Genomic DNA, 21,541 nt, shown 5'->3' on the forward strand with positions numbered 1-21,541 from the left:
GTTTACGGTTAAAAGTTGAAAGTGTTCTTAACCGCTTTTCTAATTTTGCAGCCTCCGCTAGATTTTTTTTGTTGAGTAGGCAATTTTGTTGCTGATGTGGCACCATTGTAGTTGTTGAAATCAATCTCTTTCTTTGCATAGACAAATCAATATCTCATGTGGTACCATTAATGTGAGGTCAATGTCCAAGTGTCACATTATAGTCTTTAACAAAAATTTACCTAGAAACTATTTTGATAGAGGGTTTAAATTCAAAAATTATGAGCAATTTTAATCATAGATTTTTTAGTATCTACTCCTCCAATCTCATATATAAATAAATTGTTATTTATTTGCGTATAAACATAGAGTCATGGAGAGAAATTATTTCCTAATCTTGATTTCTTGTGGTAATGTTGCTGGTCAAAAATGTAGGAAGAACGTGTTTCTTGCGTATGATGTGATATTGACTGTTTACCTTGTAATTTTTCAAACATGAGTAACACGAAAAATTAAACTTAACTTATAATCCCACGTTTCATTCCTATGTGACTTTTGGTATTTAGCGGCATAGTGTTATTAACAAATAAGTTTTTTAATTTAATTTTTTTCTTATAAGTTTTGTAATTTAATTAGTGTATATTTCATATTTATTTTAACATTTGTAGTCTCTCTTAAAAAATTTAAAACCAATTCAATTTCGTGGATTATAATTTCATCCAATTATGGATTATAAAAAAAAAAAAAACTATACACTCAAACATGTCCTACTCCTACATTATTTTTTTTATTTTGGACAACTCCTACATGTATTTTATCACCAAATAAGACTAGATGCATGCACAAAGCAGCATTATTAATAAACATAAACAACATATATAAAATACTTCATATCATTGCTGATTTTCAATCTATAAAAACATAATCACATATCATGATATCAAATCTTGAAACTTATAATAGAAACAAATTTACCCTTTGAAGATGAATGTGGAGAGATCACTATATAGAAAGACCTATCTCCATTCACTCACTCCAACATGATTTTACTAGAAATAAAATCAACAAATCGATTTAATGTTTAGTATACCCAAAATCTGATAACCTTTTCAGTGTATAAATATTGTATTCCTCTTATATAACATATTGTCCATTCATTGGTCATAACAATCCAGCCTCAAAGAGATTTCTTCGTCTCAAAGTTTCGTCAACAAGCTTAAATGTCTTCTTCACAACCTTCTGATCAAGTGCAGTAGTTCTATAGATCTTAAAGACTCGGTCTACGCTATCCGGAGCAGTGTTCTGGAAATATGATTCCTCAAATTTTTTCTTTACAAACCTGAAAAAAAAAGAGTTTGTCCATGTTAATTAGTTGTGCTGGTTATGTAAAACTATTTCCCTCGAATCTATATTAACTTTAAAGGTAGGTAGGAAATCATAACCTCGTTTACCATGGTCTAGTTTGAATTAACTTTTGGGATTGACTTATTTGAGCTTATCTTCTGACATAAACACTTTTGAGATTTTTGAGAGAGTTTATGGAAACAATTAATGACATGTCCATAAGATGTTTTAAGCTTATTTCCATAACCTCTCTATAGTATAGCTTATGAGAACAACTAAACATTTTAACTTTATTTTATCTTTTGTTATAGAAATGACTTATACATAAACACTTAATTAAGTTGTTTATCGAAACACAGTCCTAGGTACCGTTTGGCCCAACTTTTTTTCCTCTTCTTTTGAGCTTATGCAAACAGCTTATGCAATATAAATTAATTGGTGCATGAAAAACTTATAATAATACATAAAAATTGCATAAGCTCAAAAAAAGAGGAAAAAAAGCTAGGCCAAACAGTACCCTAGTCTAACTTCTGAGGCAATAAATAAGTTACTTACTCGTATGCATGCTCAATTTCCTGTTTCCCAGTTGAAACTGGCTGGTAATCTTTGAACCACTCACATACATTAAGTGGTACCTGCAAGATACAAAACATTAGACTAAAACAAAAATAGCATCCACCATTGACATAGTGTATGACGTTAGGAAGATTCTTACATCCGGGATCTTCTTCTCAAATATGTCAAATTTGTTCAAAAATAACATGAAGGATGTTTTCTGTGTAGAAAAGAGAAAGACATTAGATAGGCCAAAATCTTAACTGTCAATGAAGAACGAAGCTCTCTACAAGTATTGTATAAAGGAAACAAAGATAAAGTTGACATAGGATATTTCCACGTAATTGTATTAGATGTTAATGTTAAAGTGAAGAAAAGGAAACCTCGAAACATTGTTGCTTTAGGACCCACTCAAAAAGTTCCTTTGTCTCCATCATTCTGTTCTTGTTTTCATCCTCAAAAAGTGTTTGATCGTACCTGGAAGGCAAGCGAGATGTCAACACAGATTCGTACATATTTTTGAGATTTGTGAACACCATATTAAAATAAAGTCAAATGATAGACCATACTCGCTAATCGCAACACAGAATATTACAGCTGAAACTCCTTCAAACAGATGGATCCATTTCCTCCTCTCATTTCTCTGACCACCAACATCAAACAGTCTATAGACTTCACCACTTTTCTTGTTTTCTCCAACAGGGCTGTCAAAATAGCAAAGACATGCCGATTATGTTGTTGAGTCGTTCTTGTACGTATGCTATACTATATACTATGATTAGAAAAAGAAATGAAGTTGATCAACATGTTTACCTGAATTGGATCTCTACAACACCAGTGGTACGAACTCTTGCAAGCAATACATCCTCCTGCAGTTGTATAACCGAGCGACAAGTTTAGTAGATTCATGACAACCATTTCAAGTTTTATGCATATATGACTACATAATGAAATGAAAATTTTAGTGAACTTTCTAGAATCGTGCTGTTTTTGGTCAGCTAAATTGTCACTATGTTACTTAGTAAGACAGTAACAATATACTAATTACCAATAGCATGCTAAATCTTGGATACCTTTGTCGGAACATAATTTGCATCAGACAGCCTCTCCAAATTTTCCATGAAATAATGAGTACAATCGGGAACTTGGAGCTCATTACCACGGGCATATGTTTCCTACAGAAAGTAAAACATGAGGTCCATACTAATCATTAACCGATACTGAAAAACAACGAAGGAGTAAGGAGTAGAGTTAAAGTAGTAAAAGCAAACAAAGTATGCCATTTAGCCACCTGAATTGCAGCATCCCTCCACAAACTCTCTATTTCCTGTGCAAGTTCCTTCGTGAGACGAGGGTAATCCATCCTGCCTCCAATTTCTGATAACTTTTCGCCAATGTCCTATCAGAACAATTAAGTAAGACCCTTTTGAATTTAAAAGAAAAATCTTACATGGAAGTTCGACAAAATGCAAGAGATCGATCATTTCATATGCCAAGTAACGGAAACAAGTAACATTTGACATACCTTATTTTCATCAGATATAACATACTTTGAAAAATTAACATCATTCTGAGCAAACTCCTTTGATCCGTCATGAAGTAACTGTATAAACACGTCAAGTATATAATAAGGATGAAAGTTTACTCAGCCAGCTCAATCAAAACACAATTCACATAAAACTGTAACTAACTACAAACAGTGGACACTGCAAACACTTTATTTTTATGAGAAAAAAAATAATCAACACACCCTTTCAAGTATTGCGTACTTTTATTGTCTGATATACATTAGCATGAATGACTGGTAGATAGCTTTTTAGCTCTGCCTCGTCAAAGCCGGTTTGAAATAAAAGTTTTATCTGCTTAAATATAGTTGACTTCCCTGACTCTCCGGCTCCTAAAAAAACAAAAGGGGACGGTCATTGACAAGTTTAAATAAGAGCATCATAAAAATAACAAAAGAAAGCAACAAATGTGATGAATTTCAACTTCACACCGTATTAGTGAAACGTTAAGCATATAAGACAGACATTAAAAGAAAATCGTCCATAAAATGTACCTAATAGTAGAAGTTTCTGAATATGCTTTTCAGCCTTTGTTTCTAATTCTATTCTTCTTTCAATTTCAGCAGCCTGCAAATGCATGTAACCTTAATCAAATTAAATTCTGTGCAACACTTTAATATTTTTAAGAACTTAAAAATATGTGTGCTCGGTCAAGTATAATTGACCTGTGCATTTTCTTCGGTGTTGGCATCATTATAACGGCGACTTTTGCTACAGAGTAAGCCCATATTTTCTGTTACAAAACACAGCATAGAAGATGACTAGTCAAGCTCCAGCAGAAATCACACTTTGGTTCAATGCCGTTCTCGAATGTGTACATGCATTAGTGGGTTTGATTTCACCTATCAAAGAAACTAGCATAGTGTCAGGAGCAAGAAAATAAAAAGAACGCATGCTCGGACACTGCCAGATTGGCTAATAAAACTACATGGGAAATTATATTTGCCAAATTGAATTTTAAGTTGATGATTATTCTCAATAAGTGTGTTTGTTTTAGCACAAGTTAGAGTCTGTTAAGACGCAAAAATAAACACACACACACACAGCAAGATATCTGGCCCAAAATGCTATAGGCCCAATTTGTGTAAACGGATTAATTAAGCACTCATAGCATAAGCATTTCTATAAAAAGAAAGATAAAATAAAGTCATACTGTTTTTATATAAACTATAAGTTGTTTTCATAAGCTATCCGGGAGAGTTTACGAAAATACGTTGTAAACAACTTATGAACATGCCATGAGCTATTTCCATAAGCTCTCCTAAACAATTGATCTCACAAGTTCTTGTGTCGGTGGATAAGCTCAAATAATCTAATCCGAACAGACCCTATATTCAACAGACCATAAGAGATTCTTCACTCTTTCACATCTAAGGACAAATTTAGTTATCACAAGACAAAGATTCTGCAAAATCATCAATCTAATAATCTCATCAGCACTTTAACCTACCATGGTCATATAAATACCTAAACAGAAACTAAGGGCCCGTTTGGATTGACTTGTTTTTTATCTTATGAAAAATAGTTTATGCAAATAAATAAGTTTTTATATTAATTCATAAATTCTCACTGACTAAAATTGTATCTTCATAAGTTATTTTTTTCATAAACTACCTTGATAATCTTATAATAATACATAAAACTTTTTTTTTTTTTTTGGTTTATAACCCTCTGGTTCCTAGGGGAAAGGGCCCTGGTAGTCCAGAGTTTGGCCGCGAGGTAACTAAAGTCTGGCCAAGAAATTGTTTCACCCAAGAATCGAACCCGGGTGCTAATTATCTCCAAATAAAGCCCTTTCAATTTCTATTAAAATCATAAGCATGCAAAGTCCAATTAGTCCATAAAGTTAACAAAGTAATTAAAGAGAATAATACAGTCCAAAATAGTACCCTAAGTAACCAAATGCAAAATCACACAAACAAAAAATACACTAAAAAAAATCAAAGATTATGTTAACATCTCGATCTACATGTGCAACTACAAAATCAATCACAAAAATAACAACCCAGATAAAATTACTGAAAAAAGATAGGATCTTGAAAGAGAAATTAAGAATGTAACATAAAAAAAAGTAGGTTACCTGAAAAGGGTATTCTTTATTCTTTAGTAGAGATGTGAAACTAGGTTTGAGAGTGAAGCTAGAAAGCAAATTCAGTTATGTTGTTTCATAAAACAACATTAACAACAACAATAAAAAACAAACTTATATAATTTTGTTTATTTTAAGGCGATAATAATAATAATAATAATAAAAAACTATAATATTGCAATAGTATATGTGTAATAATGGTAAGAAAAAAACATATATATGATGGTGGTGGTTGAGGAATGAGAAAATGGGGTAAAAAGAGAGTGTGGAGGGAAAGGGGAAAATGGGGTTAAAGAAAAAGAGCGCCGAAAGGTGGTGTTGGTGAGGGTTGTTTGTTGTTGTTGTTTGAGGTTGGGTCAAAGATTGGAAAAAGACAGGAAACACACAGGTAAGCAGCAGTGTGTGAGTGACAACAGTTGTATGTGTCGTGTGTTTGTGTTGTGTGTGTTGGCAAAAAATACACCACTCTATACACTGTCAGTGGTACGCGTATTCATCTCATTTGTGTTTTCCCATGTTTGTCACACTAAATAAAGGGTTAAATAATTCTTCAACATTCAATATTAAAGTTACATTTTACCAAAAATAAATGGTTTCAAATAGAAGAATTTTAAATCTTTTTTTCTCTAATCTCCTAAGTTCTAACCCTAGCCGTCACCTTTTTTCTTCTTCTTAGTTTATCAAAGAGGGGTGATTTCAGGTCAAATCTTGACCTAAAATCACCCCTCCAAATTGTTTTTTCTTTCTCGTTATTAAATAAGTGTGATTTTTCACATATTTGTTTGGTTTTGTGTTATTTGTTATCCCGTCCTTGTGCGGTGTATTCTGTTGTGCCGTCTCTGTGCGGTGTATTTTGTTTTCCCGTCTTTGTGCGGTGTTCATTTGTTTCAGGTTGAAGGATTAGATCTGATCAAGTACAAATCTATCCAATGTCGACTTTTGTGTCATCAACGCTGCAGATCTGGGGGCATGGACATTCCAGACACTTCAATATAGTCATATATGTAGGCTTATGTAATTTGCCGTTTTATGCTATTAACATGGATGCTGTGAGTTTGTTTGTGAGTTTGTTTGCAGATTCATCCTTTTTGTTTTTAGCAAATTTGAATTTGTATTACATCGATGTACTCTATCAGTTTGAATGAATGAATATTCTTTATTTTTAGTCAAAAAAAAAAAAATAGAAGAATTTTAAGTTCTTTAAGTAGGTGTTAGAGGTTCAATTTTCTAACTCTTACTTAAAAGAAAGAATTCGGTTGAGAAAAAAATAATTTTCTAACTCTTTTTACGGATTTTCGACGGAGATCGGTAACGGCAATTAAAACTTTATACTTATATTTAAGTAACCCAATTTTATTTTGCTACAAACCATAGAACTACATTAATTTAGTTCTTTTTTATGCTAGAACACTAAATAACCTTGTGGACTAGAAACCCACTTGGGGTTGGTCGAGTGGTGTTGGCTTGGGCCCTTGAAGTATGCTCCTCTCAAGGTCTCAGGTTCGATTCCCACTGGTGTCAATTTCGGTGGCTAAGTCCATACAGAGCAAAAAAAACTCTGGCTTTAAATGGGGCCCCCGCAAGTGGGCGGTGGGATTGGTCCCCTTGGATTAGTCGGTCCTAAGGCCGGATACCAAGTTTTCAAAAAAAAAACCTTGTGGACTAGAGAATAGAGAATGAAGTGTTTAGTGGTTCGAAAATTAGGTTTAGGGTTTTAACGTGAAATAGATATTCTATATATAGAGATGTGGATCTCTGAATGAATCTAAACTATTTTGTCCACTATAATTGAATTATGATGAACTTCTTGTTTGTTGTATTCATATATTGAGTTTAGAGATTTCTAGTAACATATGCCGAGTAAATAGTCAAAGCTATAACAGTTTATAACTTGCAAACTTAACGACGGTAAAAATATTTAAAAAAAATAAAATTGAGATGAAGATATTGGATTCAAATATATATCTACTAACAACTAATATTTACTTATTAAATAATGTGATTTAAAAATAAAAACAAACAATAAAAAAAATAATATACACCGATCATTACTTTGTATCTATCTCTATTTCATTTTCATATACCATAGTTTTTTGTTTTTCTTGACAAGCATACATACATATTGGCGCTGTATTTGTTTGAATAAGACTGTAGATTTGAATTTGAAAGCAACAAAGAATTGTGTTTTGTTTTGTACTCAACTGATCCAATGCACTTTTATGACCAAAGTTTCTAGATGTGGAAGATTATTATTCAAAGTAAAAGGTACATGGTCTTATTCTTCTACGCATAGTCTTTGTTTTCTTCTTTTCTTTAATTCTCTTTCAAAGATATTTTTGATTCTTTATTATTTAATGTTGAATTGAATGTGGGCATGTTTGACTCAATTATGGTGCTAAAAGCTTCCAGCTCTGCAAAAGGTACACGATTCATCATGATGAATCAGTGAAAACAATGGTAGGAATTATCAACAAACAACCCTAAGAACGGATCTGGATTTCCTGCGGTACAATTTGCACGTAGTTTCATGCTGTTTTGGATTTCGATCGTTAGATTAAAATCAGACGGCTTATATTATATATTAATAAAATCAGCTGTTTGTAATCTGAACCATTCATTTATGATCGGATGGCTGAGATCCGAAACCGCGTGAAACTGCGTGAAAAATTTACTGCACGAAATCCTATTCCCTATAAGAACAACAAGTCTACAACGAGTCAAATTATAAGTTTAATAATATTTAGGAATGTTTTAGTCAAAGAAAATAATTTAGGAATGTTCATTTTAAATTATTTTTTTCTTGAATGATCCATTTTTAAAGTTAAGTTACTGCTTATGACAATTTTTTTAATAATTTTTCAACATAAAAATGAGAGTACATATCTAAATCAGTCTCTAGAATATGATATTTGAATCAATCTAGTCATTTACTTTACCAAAATTTTAAAATAATCAACAATTATTCTAATCCAATTGTCATCCTACATTTGCCAACGCATCGATAGGTTTATTGGCTTCGCGGTATGTATGGGAAATCTTAACTTCCCATTCCCATTCCAATAGTTGCCGAGTATTTAAAACCAAAGACCAACCTGTCTTGTTGTTCAATTTTTCGTATGAGATCACCTGCACCACCGCAACCGAGTCAATATGAAGCTCAATCATCCGAAAACTCAAACGCTTTATTAATGATAAGCCTTCAAAAACCCTTCATAGTTCCGCTATAAACACACTACAATCACCAACACCTTTAACAAAACCACCCAACCACACTCCTTGGTTTCTCCAAACGATGCCACCACACCCGCTCTGTTATACTCCTTACAACTCCATCTGTATTAAGCTTCACAAAGTTGCCGCTCGATGGCTTCCAACCAATATCGGTAAGCATCTCTCCTTACCACTTATGTCACTTGCTTGTTTTACAATATGATATTCTTCAAGACGCTTATGAACATAATTGACAGGATGAATCGGCTAACAAACTCCTCTTTAATAGCTTCTTGTTTTGTATGTCATATTTACTGTTTTGTTTTTACTAGCGTCATATATAGTACACACACAGACGCCACCTACACTTAACACAAATATGAGAGACAAATTGATACTGTACATGTTAAGGTTTCTCACCTTATACTTCATATAGCTGTCTTTTTCCTCTTTGGTGCCATTGACCTAAATTATTCATTACACGGAAATTTTACCCTTGAATAGTCTTTAATTAAGAATATGCATTGATTTATAGTGTCGTTTAATTTTCTCCTTAAAAAAAAATCTAATTTTCAAAATTCAAGTTTTTTTTTATAACATCGAAATTCAAGTTTGGTTTTATGAATGACATACGAATTAAAGATCGATGCTTAAAAAAAAACGAAAGAATCATACAATGAATGTGTAGATTTTTTTTTTATCAATCCTTTTTAGAATGTTTGATATCTTGTTACCAAAAAAAAAAAAAGAATGTTTGATATCTAAAACTATTTGAAGTAACTTCGACAAAATTACAATGTGATTAACATTATCTGCAAAAACTACATTACTTACATAACTTATTTATTTACTAGCATACTAACATTATCAAATTTAACAAACAATTGTAAGTCACAAACAGACAATTCAATTGGTGAACTGAGGAAAAAATGAGTACTAAATCAAGAAATCTATGGTTCAAACTTGAAGATTATAACATAAGTCACTAATTTACTAACGTACTAACATTTTTCTCTAAATAAAAGAAGAAAAAAAAAAGCAGCAATATAATTGTTGGTATATCTTCATTTTCATTTTAAGAAATGCAACAAGTATATGTGGCACTAGCTCTTTTGGGCCTTTGTTTGTTCAACTAGTGTAGTGTGCATAGGTCAACTTGCTCAATCGTCTCTCTATGAAGAAAAATGGTTGCACAATTCTTTCAGTTCCATGAAATTATTTTGCAATGCTGCCAACTTAGAGTACTTGTGGTGACTGAAACAATAGACTTATACTTATGGTTGCACTTTTAGAAATTCTGATGATTCACTTTTATGTTATTCATGTTGAGATTCTTGCTATTTATCATGGTCCAATTCATTTATGTTGGTTAACTGGACATTAAAATATTGTTTTTAAAATTCCTTTCACGCGAATAAGATATTGACCCCAAGTTGTTAATGAATTTTGTTAGACAAATTATTCAAAAGAACAAGAGTTCGATTTTTTGTAGGAACAATAATTTAGTTGATTCAGGAATCAATTGAATGTGTTTCATAAGTTTGGAAACTTGATAAGATTGATTACATTTTTCTACTGCGAGGCTGGAATATTATAAGTTGCATACTCAAAAAAAAAGTTGCATACTCTTCTTCGTGAAAACAACATTTCACCTATTGACCAAAATGGGTGCCAAAGACAAGAGCTCTCATGATAAATAGACTCCATTGATCTTTTATTTTATTTTTATTTTACACTTTTTAATTATCTAAACATTTAACTATATATTATAAATATCTATACGATCCATCAATTTTTCTTAAAATGAGTCTTACTAATCTAACAATATACTTAAAATTTAATTTGATAACTTTTTTAATCCAAAAAAAACACGAGAAAAGGAAGTTGAATCTTTTCTTCCATCTTCCTTTGCGTTTCTCTCGTTCCTCTCTTTTAATTTCAATTTCTTTTAAAATAATCTTAAACAAAAAGAAAGTTTAAAAATAATCATGAGAGAGAGTGAAAATAAGAGGAGAATGAATATATATGTAGAAGAGAGTGAAAGAGATAATCCAAATCTTGAGAAAATGAGTGGTAATGAATGATAACTAAAAGTAAGTAAGATCATATTGTTTAAAAGCCAATTATCCATACAACTTTGACACCATTATATTGTTTAATCTGAAGACACTTTGCAAAAGCATAAGCATCGTATGCTCTAATCCTTGTTTGGATTGATTTAATTTTGAGATTATTAAAAATAATTTATGTAAATAAATAAAATTTATATATTATTATAAGCTTATAAAGATGGAAAATACTTACTTAGGCACAATCACAAAATAGAGGTGTTAGGCACACACATAAATAGAAAAAATAATTAAAATTATATTAACTGATATGACTATTTTATTTATTTTTTATTTTTTTATTGATGTCTGCGACTAAGTATTGTGCACATGTCATTGTGCCTAGGTAAGAATAGCTCTATAAAGATATTTTATGAAAAAAATAACTTATAAAAATATAATTGTTGTTAGTGAAAGTTTATGAATCATAATCAGTTTTGCTCGTAAGCGACTATTGTTAGGTGTTGACTTCCAATTATTATATTAAATTTTTATGATTTTTTTTGGTAGCTAGACGAGAGAGTCGAGGTTGGAATCCCGATCATGACGTCAAACCTAATAATTTTATCATTTTTTTGGTTGAGTTAGGGTTTGTGGACTTTATTATTATTATTTTTTGAAGAATTATTATTATTATTATTATTAATTATATAAAAAATTTATAATATTGCCTAAAAAATAAATAAAAACATATTAATTAGTAGATCTTAGGGATAAACCCTGAAACTGCAGTGTCTTTTTTTTTTTTTGACAGAGAAACTGCAGTGTCTAATTCTTATAACACTTGAAAATACAAGAACTGAAGTCGTGACGTATAAAAACGTTGTCTTTGAGACAGATGCTTGATCTCACGCCAATGGCATCAGGGGACTCAAAATTGCCAATTCAAACTCAAAGATTACAAATTTACTCCAAACCAAATTCTGGGGTCTCACCCTTTTGGAGAGGTACTCGTTCTTTCACACACTCTTGCTTCTGAATCAATTCCTGAATAAAAAGTTTAAATCTTTTTTCTTTTTGGTTGCAGAAAAGTATGAAAGAGAAGCTAAGAGATATTGGGATGTCTTCTATAAGCACCACAAAGACAAAGTTAGTTTTCCTAATTCTTATGTTTGTGTTTTTTAGCTCATGTTTGTGTTAGTTTATCACTTATTAGAAATCCCTACAAACCAAGCTAGAATGTTTAAGTTTTATTTTGTTATGAGTTTCACATTGGACGAGATAAGTTTATAAGAGGAAGGTATAACTCACCTTACAAGCTGGTTTTGTAGGATTGAGCTAGGCCGCCCTAAATTCTAAGATGATAGCAAAATGTCTATCTAAGATTTGTTGGGCCAACCACTTTTGGGACAATGTGGTAATGCTCCAAATGTCTAGTGTTAGACGTGTTAAGAGTCTCACATCTGATGAAATAGAATAGACCATTAATTTAGTCCCTAAACTATCACATTCTCTCCAATTTAGTTGCTAAACTATGCAAATATAATAATTAGTCCCTAAACTATATAAAATACATCAATTTAGTCCTGCTATTAAAATGTTAGAAGCTAAATTGAAGGTTTTTCATATACTTTAGGGACTAATATACTTTAGGGATTATATTGAAGAGAGAACGATAGTTTAGGAACTAAATCGACGGTTTACTTTGATGAAATATGACCTAAATATAAGTTTATGAGTCATCTCTCACCTTACAAGCCGACTTTGTTTGGTTGAGTTAGGTCTAACCCAAATTCTAAGACATTTAGTGCAATTATTTGTTGTTGATTGGGTTCATTATTCACTTCAACTTAACGTTGAGTTGGTTTCCTTTCCTCTAGTTTGTGGCATCTTTTACTTGTAACCATTTTTTGAAGTCTTTATGTTTCATTTTATTGTGATTTATTTTGCTACTTGTAATTTGACTATAGTGATTGTACTTTTCTTCAGTTTTTCAAGGACAGGCATTACTTGGATAAGGAATGGGGAGATTACTTTTCAGTGAGTTGAAAGACTAATATCTTAATTTTTAATTTGATTTGTTTTTTCAATGTGTTTATTTTTTCCGGTCTGGTGAGTTAAGCAATTTTCAATTTCAGGGAGGAGGAAAGAAAGTGATTTTGGAGGTAGTATTTTTTTCCCCTCATTATGCCCTTTCACATTTGGTTTATAACTTATAAGTTTATCCTATAAACGATTAAGGGTCTGTCTGGATTGACTTATTGGAGGCTATGTATTGCAATAACCATTTATGTGACTGTTTCAGCTTATTTTCATAAGCTCTCTAGGATAGTTTATGAAAACAACTTGTAGCTTATATAATTTTTTTCACCCTATTTTATTTTTTATTTTTTAATAGAAATAGGTTATACACAAGCAATTATATCATAAGTGCTTTGCTATAAGTGCTCAATTAAACCGTTTCCAAACAAAGCCTAAAGAATGATAACTTTCGCATATATGTATGCCATGATAGTAGAGATATAACCTTCTCACATCATTTATCTTTCTGCTATTCATTATTTGTGATGCTTATTTAGTGGTGAAGTATTTGTTTTACAATTTATGGTTTATTAATAAGTAGTGTTGTTGACTGAACAGGTTGGTTGTGGAGCTGGAAATACCATATTTCCTGTGATAGCGTCATATCCAGATGCTTTTGTTTACGCATGTGATTTCTCACCACGAGCTATTGAGTTGGTTAAGGTTCAAAATATACTTTATGTAAACTTAAACTCTTTGTCAAATCATCATCTTCTTGTATATGTGCTTGCATACTTGGCTGTATGCTTTTTGATTTAATCTTGATTTATTCGTTTAAAAGTTTCTGGTAAGATTCATTTAGCAGAAAGTGTAAATCGATTCAAGTGTCTGTAGCATTGGTCGTAGTAATGTTGCATTTTGTGTCAAATAGACAGACTCACAGACATAGGAGAAGCCTTTCATAACTAGTTAGTAGTCTTTTATACCTTTCGAGCAATACTAACTGTTAGGTATGATTCATAGTTTATTGATAAGTGGATAGGTCACTCGAGGGGTAAATTGCAATTCATGTGAGTGTGAGTCCCATTAGATCATGCGAGTTTCAGTTCTAGAGTTCGTTGAAAAGAGTGATGCTGACAATAGGGTGTTGCTAGTATTTTTTTCTATACCATTATACACGATGCTACATTTTCTATACCATTATCTGTTATGGTGTTGGTGGAATTTCGCTACTTTAGTCCCCTTTAAAATGTACTTCCTGGTGATCTTCTGTCACAGTTCAACCAACTTTAGGACTTGTGAGTTCTGTATTTTTTTTCCTTTTTTTCTTCTAGTTGTAACCCGAACCAACCGACTCGAAGACCCGCAGTTTCGTCTTAACCGAACCCGTTCAAACCGATACAATTTATGGGCGGAATTGGGCCTTGAAAATGCATGTTCGGTTTCATGTAACCCGACTATTTTGGGCCCGAACCTGCCCGATACTCAGCCCTAGCAGAGAATGGAAATCCATCCAAGTGTCTGTAGCATTTGTCTTGATCATGTTTCTTTGTTGTGTGACTTGCATCAAATAGATAAACCTTGGAGAAGCCTTTCATAATTCATATGTCGATACTCTTTTTATTAGTAGAGATTCATGTGAGTCCCATTAAATCATGCGAGTCTCCCTTCTAGAGTGTTTTGAAAAAGTGATGCTGAAAATGTTGTGTTACCAGTATTTCTCTATACCCTTTTACACGATGCTACATTGTCTGTGTAAGTTGTGGAAGCTACCTTTTTTTTTATAGTTTATCCGTTACGGTGTCGGTGGAATTTCGCTTCTTTAGTCCCTTTAAAATGCACTTCCTGGTGTTCTTCTTCTGCCACACTTCAACTAACTTTTAGACTTGTGGGTTCTTATTTCCTTTTCGATAAAAGGATGCACTTTATGTTGGTTAAAAGGAATAAATTTGTATTGCTCATTTTTTCTGTTCTAAAATAAAGAAAAGCATCACTTTTTGTGTTTGTTTATATACATCTATTAGACCAAATTTGTGTTCCTTATTGCAGATGCACGAAGACTTTAAGGAGTCAAATGTACATGCTTTTGTCTCTGATTTGACAGCTGATGATCTATGCAAAGAGATCGCTCCATCTTCTGTTGATATTGTTACAATGGTATCTAAAATTCTGAATGACAGATATAGCACATATTTACAGTTTATGTAGAGTAATTACATGATCACATTTACTTTAGTATCATTTTCTTGTGTTATTTCAGATAACTTCAGTGCTATTATTATTGAAAATTATTTATGATTCTTTTATTTAAGTACCTGACATGGTAAACAGATATTTATGTTATCTGCAGTGTCCCCAGAAAAGATGCCTCTAGTTTTGCAGAATATTAGAAAAGTTATTAAAGTAAGAAAATGTTACTGCGATTTCGTTATCATTTTTCTCAAACATGGTTAGATAACTTCTTCATGTGTGATGATATCCATACCCTTTCTCCATTTGCAGCCAAATGGATATGTGCTGCTCCGAGACTATGCTACCGGAGACCTTGCTCAGGTTGATTTTGTTGTACCTTTTCTTTTTAACTCTTCTACTATAAAACTAACAAGCGCTTAATTATTATCCAGACAATTTCTTTTGCTAATTATTTCTGTGACGGCTGGATTTCTTTGTTTAAGCAATCAATGATTTTGTACATTTATTTTTATGTTCTGTAGGAGAGATTCTCTGGCAAGGATCAAAAGATAAGCGATAACTTTTATGTTAGAGGTGATGGCACTGTAAGTTTTCAGTTCGGTTATGTCCATCATCTTAATTCATTTGTGAGTTTCCTGTTTTGTAATGTAATAATAATCATTTTTGTTTCCTATCCAGCGTGCTTACTATTTCTCAAATGAGTTCTTGACAAATTTATTCAAAGAAAATGGTTTCGATGTTCACAAACTTGATGTATGCTGCAAAGAAGTGGAGAACCGCTCAAAGGAGTTAATAATGAAAAGGTAATACATTATACGACATGTTGGTTTTTTCTCAATTTATTATCATGGTACTATAGCTTATGAGTTGTCTTTTTTATTTTCCTTCTTTGTTTGGTGGTTTTAGGCGTTGGGTCCAAGCTGTATTTTGTGTTTCAGATGGTTCCTATTCTTCTTCCAGTAAAGAAGTTGAGGCCAATCATCTTGATAGTGATAATAATATTGGTCCAGCAACTGATCAAAATAATTGTGATAGTTTAACTGACTCTGTAATTGACATGTCTGAGGGAGTCGCGGCGGACATGTTTGGTGTCTTGCCTTCCGATGAGTATGAGGTAAGGCTTTCCCCTTTGCTCCGTTTTTGCTAGTCTCAAGCTCTTTATTCGAGAATAACCCATATGAAGTTGCTTCTTCTTTTATAAGTTCTACAAAGGATCTGTTTGAGTTGACTTATTTGAGTTTATTTACTAGCATAAGCTCTTGTGAGACTGTTTGAGAAAACTTATAGGAACAACTTATGACATGTCCATAATTTTTTTTCAGTTTATTTCCATAAGCGCTTCAAGATAGCTTATGAAAATATCTTATAGCTTATATGAAAATATTTTGACTTTATTTTATCTTTTGTTATAAAAATAAACTTATACATAAGTACTTATGATAAGTGTTTATGCTATGAGTATGCTTAATTAAGCCTTTATCCAAACAGAGCCAAATAATGAATATATGTTATCAACAAAGGCCACTATTTTTGGCTTCTAATATTTTTATACTGATTTTCTTGTTATGGTTTTCACTTTTGATTAGATTATGGAGATCAGCCTTAGAGGCTGGAGTTTCAAGATTAACTTACTCTCAAAAGAGTACCAACATACCTGCAAATCAACCGGTTTGATGTTGTGGGAATCGGCCCGGTTAATGGCCTCCGTTCTTGCAGAAAATCCTAATATTGTTGCAGGAAAAAGGGTCTTAGAGTTAGGGTGTGGAAGTGGTGGAATCTGCTCTATGATCGCTTCTAGACACGCCGATCAAGTAGTTGCTACAGATGGAGATGATTCTTCACTTGACCTATTAGCTAAAAATGTTGCATCTAATATTGAATCATCATTGTTGAATAAACTAACTACAAAGAAACTTGAGTGGGGAAACAAAGATCACATAGAAAGCATAAAGGAGTTAAGTGATAGAGGGTTCGATGTCATCATCGGCACAGACGTTACATACGTTGCAGAAGCTATATTGCCTTTATTTGCTACTGCAAAAGAACTTATTGCTTCAAGTGCAAGTAATAAAAATGAGAATGTTCCTGCACTTATTCTTTGCCATATCTTTCGTCGTGTTGACGAACCGACGTTACTTTCAGCTGCAGCACAATTCGGGTTTAGACTAGTAGACAAATGGCCTACTAGAATTTCGACCGAAATGTCTCAAAGTGTTATTGATAATTGGTTTATGGACAATGATGTAAAGGATGATCTTCCTAGTAAAGCATTAAACATCTTGCTCTTTTGCCAGGAGTGAAATCAAGTGTAATATTCTAGCTTGATCACAAGGTGTTTTCTTGATTCTTCTTACAATACAAAATGAGAAGTAGAATGATTTTTCCATGTTGATTCATTGAAGTACTTTACATTTCATTCAAGCTCATTTTCTTGAAGTTATTTTGTAGCATCCTTTGATGGTGTTACATGTTATTGAATTATGATTGTCTATTGCTGGAATGAAATTGAGGCTGTATTTTTGTTAAAGTTAATTGTAATAAATTTCTTCTCAAATGGTCGAGTTTATGTGATTAATGATTTTTTGAAGTTTGAATCAATCATACTACCCAAATACAAACTCTAACTCTAATCGGAACAATCTTTAATTAGACATTACTCAACTTTGACCCGGACATTTTTTTAGCTATAAACTATAGGGTTAAAAAGAAACGGAAGAAAGGAAAACCGATTCCCGAACTAAATTAGATGATCCAGTTGACCGAATACTGGTGGTGAATATTGTTCTTCTCCTCTCAAATCAAGACAAAGATACTAGACAGTTGTTGAATATTGCTCCTCTCAAGTCAAACATGATATTGTAAACAAAAATAAATCAATAATCAAACATGATATTTGTTTGAATCTCTCATCTCCTTTCTCCTCCCTCATTCCTTCAAATTCCTAATCTCTCTTCTCATCCTTTAAACTAAACACTGCATGAAGAAGCATTTTTTGGGTACCTCAAAAAATAAAAGCATTTATTAATGGGATGTTGCTTTAATTCAATAAGTTAAAAATTGAATAATGAAATAATGAAAAACAAGGACCACTCTAGTAGCAAAAGTCATTTTCTTTGCACTCAAATTGAAACATCGTATTCGATTTTTTTTCTTATTAAAAGACTAAGAGGAAGCTTTTATAGTAGCTAAGTTTGTTTTCTATGAGCACTTTATTCTAAGATGCATGCAAATTATATAACATATTCTTTAGCTGCATGTTTGCATAGGGTGTAGCTTACTGTTTTTAATTCATTTTATTTTGCCTCTACATTACATTTACTACAATATATGTAAGAAATAAATGTTTGATTTTTCTCCAACTTATTGTCACCTTTAAGGAATGAATATTTCTAGCCCCTGGACTATTTAAACAAAAAAAAAATGTTCGATTTTTTAGTAAAATCTTAATTAGGTTGACTTCTTGTGAATCGAAAATATAACTTGAGTAGATTCACTATCTTGACTCAAATTAGTGTATGTTTGTCTTAGAATAGCAACTTGGTACACAAGATAAATGAAACAATAAAACATGAACAATAAAACACAGTGTTTGGTAATGAAGTTCGATCAAGTATGCATACTTCTCTGACTCCAAAACAATTATGGTTCCATATTATCATTTGTAAATGAAATTAGAGTTTACGTACAATATTATAATTCATATTTAAATACTATGTATAATCGATATTACAACAATATCCGTGAACAATAGCCTCGATTGCGAGCCACAACAAACATTTGGGCCAAATGCTCGTAGGGCCAACACAAGGGCATCCCTATACCTATTTACCATTGCCTACAAACCATATCCATCAGAGGAGTAAGATGAATAGCTCAACTGGTTAGTTGAGCTGAGAGTTAAAGAATTTGGAGGTTCAGATGAGTTCATCAAGTCCTAACAAGGTGTAAAAAAAACTAAAAAGAAAAAATTGGCGAAAGCATTTGCTTGTGCAATAATAGATAATCTCCACACCACCAATCGACACATGTACTTTGTCAAATTGCAACTTTTCAATAGTTTAGACCAAAGTAAAATCATCACCATGATTGGTTGTTTTCACTTCTTTGAGCTTCTTGATAATAAGTACTTATAGTTATTCTCTGCTTGCATTGGTGATACATCCAATCATTTATACATGTTAATATATATTGATGCTTGACATCCTTGCAAAAATCCATGTGTATAGTAAGTTAGAATTATAGATGGAGATTTGATTCAAAATTAAATTGATTGATTTACATTTTTGTTTACTCATACAAATAAAATAAAATTGAGTACATAAATCAACATAAATTTGTGATTTTTCTCCTTGAATATTTTTGCCCTTACTTAAGGTAATCTCATTCGAAGCATGTCAGACACTAAATATGAGTACATTTTTCGATCGGAATTCAAAATTTGATTTGACATGAGAATTTAACCCCTCTACTAGACCAAATATCCATTGGTATATAATGTAAAATCTTTTTATATGCATAATTAAGTGATAGGACTCCTCATTGGTATATTTCCTTTTAATATATGCAAACAAGATGCATTGATCAGAAAAACCACCCCCTTAATTTCCTGGCCATCTTCATTTGTTAACCTCAAATTAATGGGAAAAAAAATACATATATTATTATTGTTTTAATTTCCCACACCGTTGAAGCTTCTCCAAGAGGATTTCATCAATTGATGGAATGGAAATCTACATTAATATATACATTTCACAACCTGAAAGGAATTTGATAATATTTTAGGAAACTTGTCATGGATTAAAAAGCTATATGAATTTATATATCAAAGAACTATATAAACTAGAACCCATAGAGTTTTATAACATATGATCATCAGGAGTCTCCTTATGAGAGCAATTAGGTATATTTTTTTTACCAAATAAGAGCAAGGAAATATGATCCATAAGTCTTAACTCAACCGATAATGTTAATATTGTTAGATTGAACACTTTCACTCAGGTTCAAATTCAGAATTTCATATATGTATATAATGAGTTCAGTTTTGTTTGTCATTTCATCCACTAAAAAAACAAGGAAATATGTATTTTATATAAATCTGCACTTTATTTTATTTTTTTGTGCACTTTATTTTATATGTCTTTAAAAAGACAGATTCATCCTAACATGAAATTGACATGATAGTTGAAAAAACGTGAAAATCAATTAGTACTTTCTTGAAGGTCTGAAAGTGAATTATTGTTAGAATTCTGAAAGTGTACTGTAGAATAAAACAAAACCAGTTTGTTTCTTAGCCATATAAAGTCCAAACCCTAATATAATAGGTAAGAAAATTAGGTGCACAAAATTTAAATTTCAGTATGAGTTTTTTTTACATATAATTAACATAAACATCATATGATATGCCAAATATAAACTATTGCATCTTAACCATGAGAGATCACTTTATTAGATCACCTTTTTTTTTAATCAACCATCAAATCACTTGGTGGTGTGATTTTTGCCAATGCTTTAGTTAGTGGTAGGTAGTAGCTAGGTTTGACTGAGATATATAAGAACAAAATTCATCAATTAATAAGAGTGAATATTGATTATAAAAAAAAGAAGTCAATATTCATAATTGTGAAAATAGGTTCTGCATCTAGACATAAACATGAGCCTCATCCATAAGTAAATCATCACAATTTTAAATTACAGTTGCGGTTGCAGACTTGCAGTTACATTCTAGTCGCATAACAATCACAACTAATGCCTACATTAATTTGCGGTTACAATAAGATCAGAAAGACATTGAAAACATTGATCATGTAAAACCAATCGAAAATGATTTTTATGAATCTGATCTAAGTTCTGAATTCTGATCAGATCAACCAAGGAATTGTATCTCTATGTATATTTAAAGAATGATATTAAAAGAAAACGTACCTGTGATGCATAATATGAGCTATGATGCATGAACTAGTTAGGCTTCTTTCTGATATGGGATTGAATTAATAGCAAAAAAAAATGCACATATATAATAGCAAAAAATACAATATAAAGTGATTGAATTAAAGAAAAAGATGGTGATGGGGTGACAGATAGAGAGTGAGCACGCATAGTTTCAAGTATGAAACATCATCATACAAGAAAATACCATGTGTGCTCACTCTCTTCTGTCACCTCCCTTACCCTCGATTGAATCTGACCATTTGCATCGGGATCACCCTTCTTTAAGCCAGCAATTGCATCAAACTATGCTATGTAACCATTAATTATTTCTGAAATAGGGGATGAGGGGTTTGGGAAAGAATAAAACAAACCCTTTAATTTTATATATTTGTTCAACAACAAAGAAGCCAATTAAGTGTTCCTTTTCTATGGAACAAATGAGAAGCCTGTTGTTGTCTGAGGAGATGAAGGGGATACAAAGGGTATATATAGAGCCTAAAAGATAGATAAATAAATAAATAAATAAATAAATAAATTAATTAATTGCTTGCTTGTATCATGCAAGGAATAACTGTGGGGTTTGTCTTCCATTGCTTAATTATAATTTA

At 31.9% G+C, this 21,541-nt stretch overlaps 2 protein-coding genes across 4 annotated transcripts; one reads left to right on the forward strand and one right to left on the reverse strand.

The window, feature by feature from the left end:
• Window positions 1–854: 854 nt before the first annotated feature.
• Window positions 855–6,046, reverse strand: LOC123916628 (guanine nucleotide-binding protein alpha-1 subunit). Of its 3 annotated transcripts, none has more exons than XM_045968151.1 (13): window positions 5,524–6,046; window positions 4,109–4,285; window positions 3,938–4,010; window positions 3,648–3,775; window positions 3,404–3,481; window positions 3,170–3,277; window positions 2,952–3,053; window positions 2,692–2,747; window positions 2,448–2,582; window positions 2,262–2,355; window positions 2,039–2,098; window positions 1,879–1,958; window positions 855–1,318 (listed from the first exon to the last, which is right to left on the reverse strand). In XM_045968151.1, the coding sequence occupies exons 2-13, from the start codon at window positions 4,193–4,195 to the stop codon at window positions 1,141–1,143; spliced, it is 1,179 nt and encodes a 392-aa protein (XP_045824107.1). In that variant the 5' UTR covers window positions 4,196–4,285; window positions 5,524–6,046; the 3' UTR covers window positions 855–1,140. The 3 variants fall into 3 exon arrangements, with proteins under 3 accessions (XP_045824107.1, XP_045824100.1, XP_045824095.1); XM_045968144.1 differs by having other exon boundaries at window positions 4,109–4,176; window positions 5,524–5,959; XM_045968139.1 differs by having other exon boundaries at window positions 4,109–4,297; window positions 5,524–5,959.
• A 5,514-nt stretch (window positions 6,047–11,560) lies between these two features.
• LOC123916646 lies at window positions 11,561–17,532 on the forward strand. The gene is made up of 12 exons (XM_045968165.1): window positions 11,561–11,797; window positions 11,878–11,939; window positions 12,780–12,830; window positions 12,929–12,955; window positions 13,431–13,535; window positions 14,862–14,969; window positions 15,144–15,215; window positions 15,315–15,365; window positions 15,527–15,589; window positions 15,684–15,808; window positions 15,912–16,119; window positions 16,592–17,532. The coding sequence occupies exons 1-12, from the start codon at window positions 11,689–11,691 to the stop codon at window positions 17,303–17,305; spliced, it is 1,695 nt and encodes a 564-aa protein (XP_045824121.1). The 5' UTR covers window positions 11,561–11,688; the 3' UTR covers window positions 17,306–17,532.
• The last annotated feature ends 4,009 nt before the right edge of the window (window positions 17,533–21,541 follow it).

This window comes from Trifolium pratense, linkage group LG1 (genome assembly GCF_020283565.1).
Source record: "Trifolium pratense cultivar HEN17-A07 linkage group LG1, ARS_RC_1.1, whole genome shotgun sequence".
Lineage (NCBI taxonomy): Eukaryota > Viridiplantae > Streptophyta > Magnoliopsida > Fabales > Fabaceae > Trifolium > Trifolium pratense.

Excerpts from the sequence above, each read along its gene's own strand:
- LOC123916628 (XM_045968151.1), bottom strand. The coding sequence starts at position 4,195 with ATGCTGTGTTTTGTAACAGAAAATATGGGCTTACTCTGTAGCAAAAGT. Across the intron at positions 3,776-3,937 it reads TCAGAAACTTCTACTATTAG|GAGCCGGAGAGTCAGGGAAG; the intron begins GTACATTTTATG and ends TTGTTTTTTTAG. Across the intron at positions 3,278-3,403 it reads TTATATCTGATGAAAATAAG|GACATTGGCGAAAAGTTATC; the intron begins GTATGTCAAATG and ends TTGTTCTGATAG.
- LOC123916646 (XM_045968165.1), top strand. The coding sequence starts at position 11,689 with ATGCTTGATCTCACGCCAATGGCATCAGGGGACTCAAAATTGCCAATT. Across the intron at positions 13,536-14,861 it reads GAGCTATTGAGTTGGTTAAG|ATGCACGAAGACTTTAAGGA; the intron begins GTTCAAAATATA and ends TCCTTATTGCAG. Across the intron at positions 15,590-15,683 it reads ATGTTAGAGGTGATGGCACT|CGTGCTTACTATTTCTCAAA; the intron begins GTAAGTTTTCAG and ends TTTCCTATCCAG.